Source organism: Fistularia commersonii, chromosome 8, assembly GCF_037954325.1.
Source record: "Fistularia commersonii isolate RoL2024-O1a breed Wild chromosome 8, RoL_Fcom_v1.0, whole genome shotgun sequence".
Classification (NCBI taxonomy): domain Eukaryota; kingdom Metazoa; phylum Chordata; class Actinopteri; order Syngnathiformes; family Fistulariidae; genus Fistularia; species Fistularia commersonii.
Window position 1 is genome coordinate 19,804,178 of NC_141291.1, and position 2,401 is coordinate 19,806,578.

At 47.1% G+C, this 2,401-nt stretch overlaps 1 protein-coding gene across 1 annotated transcript; it reads right to left on the minus strand.

Moving 5' to 3' along the window:
• Window positions 1-402: 402 nt before the first annotated feature.
• Window positions 403-1,811, minus strand: gjd4 (gap junction protein delta 4). Its single transcript, XM_086150430.1, has 2 exons — window positions 1,730-1,811; window positions 403-1,580 (listed from the first exon to the last, which is right to left on the minus strand). The coding sequence occupies exons 1-2, from the start codon at window positions 1,791-1,793 to the stop codon at window positions 403-405; spliced, it is 1,242 nt and encodes a 413-aa protein (XP_086006556.1). The 5' UTR covers window positions 1,794-1,811.
• Window positions 1,812-2,401: the final 590 nt, after the last annotated feature.

Consider the following 2,401-nt stretch of genomic DNA (forward strand, 5'->3'; position numbering starts at 1 on the left):
GTTTATGTGCATTGTTGGGCGGGCAGGGGGACGCTGGGAGGGTGGGGGTAACAAGGGAAAAAACAGGTGGGCTGCACTTTTAGATTTTCTGAAGTCTGACATGTTGCTAAGGGATGCTTAAGGCGCGTGCAGCCGATCATGACTTATCAGCCACGTTTGTTTCCAAGTTAAAATTCCCCGTCACTCTGAATAACCGGCACAGAAAATCCAATGTGACCTGATTACAGTCTGTCTTGTGATTTGAAGGATTTCACTCGTCATAGCTCAACCTGTATTATGTGACGAGGTAGAATTAGAATAAACTTGATTTATCCCTGAGGGGCGATTGGGGAGGGAGAAGAGTTTCAGCTTTAGAGTAGAAAGGCCAATATTACATTTCAAATAAGTTAAAATTAAAGAGAGTCACACCCACTCTGATCTTTTCTCTTGCCCTTCTTCACCGGAGTGGTGTTCTGCACCAGCAACTTCCACCAATGTGTACTGACCCATCCTCCTGGTGCAGACCACTGCTCCGGCGGGGTCGTCCCTGATGTGTTCCCGATGCGTCCCTGACCCGCCGGGGTGACCCAGAAAGTCCCGTCTGGGGGGAGGAGGTGGTTTGAGTCTGCTGTGTTTATTCACACGGATAGATCTCGGCGTTCCGACGGGCTCCAGAGGACAGAGAGCCACTTCACTACCTTCCTGCTCCAGACACTTGTCTTGGGAGGCATCATAGTCATTGTTTCCGCTGATGTTGCAGAATGAAGATGGAGGAGGAGGAGAGGAAGCATGATCCGCAGACAGCCCTCCGTGACCGAGCGCTTCCGCACTGTAAGAGCCCCCGCTGCCCTGCCTCTTCCGGAAACTACGACCGACATCCGATTTTAGTTCTCGCCGGGTTGTCGGAACAATCCTCTGCTCCTCCTCATACACATTTTCCAGTATCATCTTCCTCTTGCTCCTCTGCCTCAGTGAGCGCTTGACGGCACATATGAAATCCACCACATTGAGAAGAAGAGACAGAGTGGCCACACTGAGCATGAAGTTAAGCATCACGGTTTTCTCAGTGGGTCTCGAGATGTAACAGTCCACCTGAGTGGTGCACGGGGGATGTTGGCACAGAAACCTTTTGGGGATGTGAAATCCAAAAAGAAAATAATGAGCCGCACCAAACCCTACCTCTAGCATGGTCCTGAACAATAGATGCAAAATGTAGGCTCCTGTGAAGCACCAAGCCCACCTCCACTCAGCCCCGACAGACAGCTTTTTCACCGATGTCTCGCTGTAAAGTTCCTGCTGTATCTTGTACAGCTGAATTATTCTAACAGGACCAGCGGGGTTCCGATCCACAGTGAGGCCATTAGAGACCTTGTGAATGACATAGATGATAAAGACAAGGTAGGGAAGACACAAGGCGATGAGCTGCACCAACCAGAAGCGGAAGAGAGAGACGGGTGAGATTAGATCGTAGCAGACGTTGGCACAGCCTGGCTGAATGGTGTTACATATAAATCGATCCTGCTCGTCCTGATAGAGAGGATAGCCGGCAAAGAGGAGGATCAGGATACGAAGGAAGATCATCACGATGAACCAAACCTTTCCTGAAATAGATACATGTCAGCCTCATTTGGGAGAATAAATGACATATTAACAAACTGAGCAGATTTGATCAATAACTCAAATCAAATGCAGCAGATTGAAAGTTCAGCAGCAGATTGAAAGTAAAACATCTGCAATAAAACCAACTCACCAACGAAAGTGATGCTGTGATTGACTGATATAAAAATTACTTCGCAGGCACTTGATCCGACCATGTTCGCTCTGCCAAAGGCCCTCAGCAATCTTCCTGCCGCACAACAATCTGCAGGTGGATGAACACAAAATCCCCAACAATCCTCATCTAGGTGGAGTGTGCATAGGGTTCTGATGGATACAATTTAATTGAATCCAAAAGAATCAGCCAAACCTTGGGATGGAAAGTCATGGAATCACTCCTGTCTTTCCCATCCCTCTGTCCCCAGCAGACAAGTCCGCGTCCTCAGACAACAGAAGGTGGGCACCCAATTGTGGGTCTATTCTTAACACACTTGCAAAGGCATGTTGCCATCCTGGCATTGCAAAGATATTTTGGTTCTGGTGGCTGTTCTTGCAGGAGAATAACAAGGCCGACTTGTTCTAAATTAAACCCCTGTGTCAAGCAACAATGTGGAACTATGAACCTGAGATAAAATGCAAATATTTTTTGAATCAAGGAAGAGTGGTATGACACCTGAGTATAGTTTAACATTTTGAAGTTCCTCTATCTGGAATAAGTATAATAATTGGTAAAGGAACTAATCATTGTCTTTGAGCATCAACCACCTTCGAAGGATGATGCTCACCTGTGGAATCCACAGGTTTGATTTCCCGTCTTATAGTTACA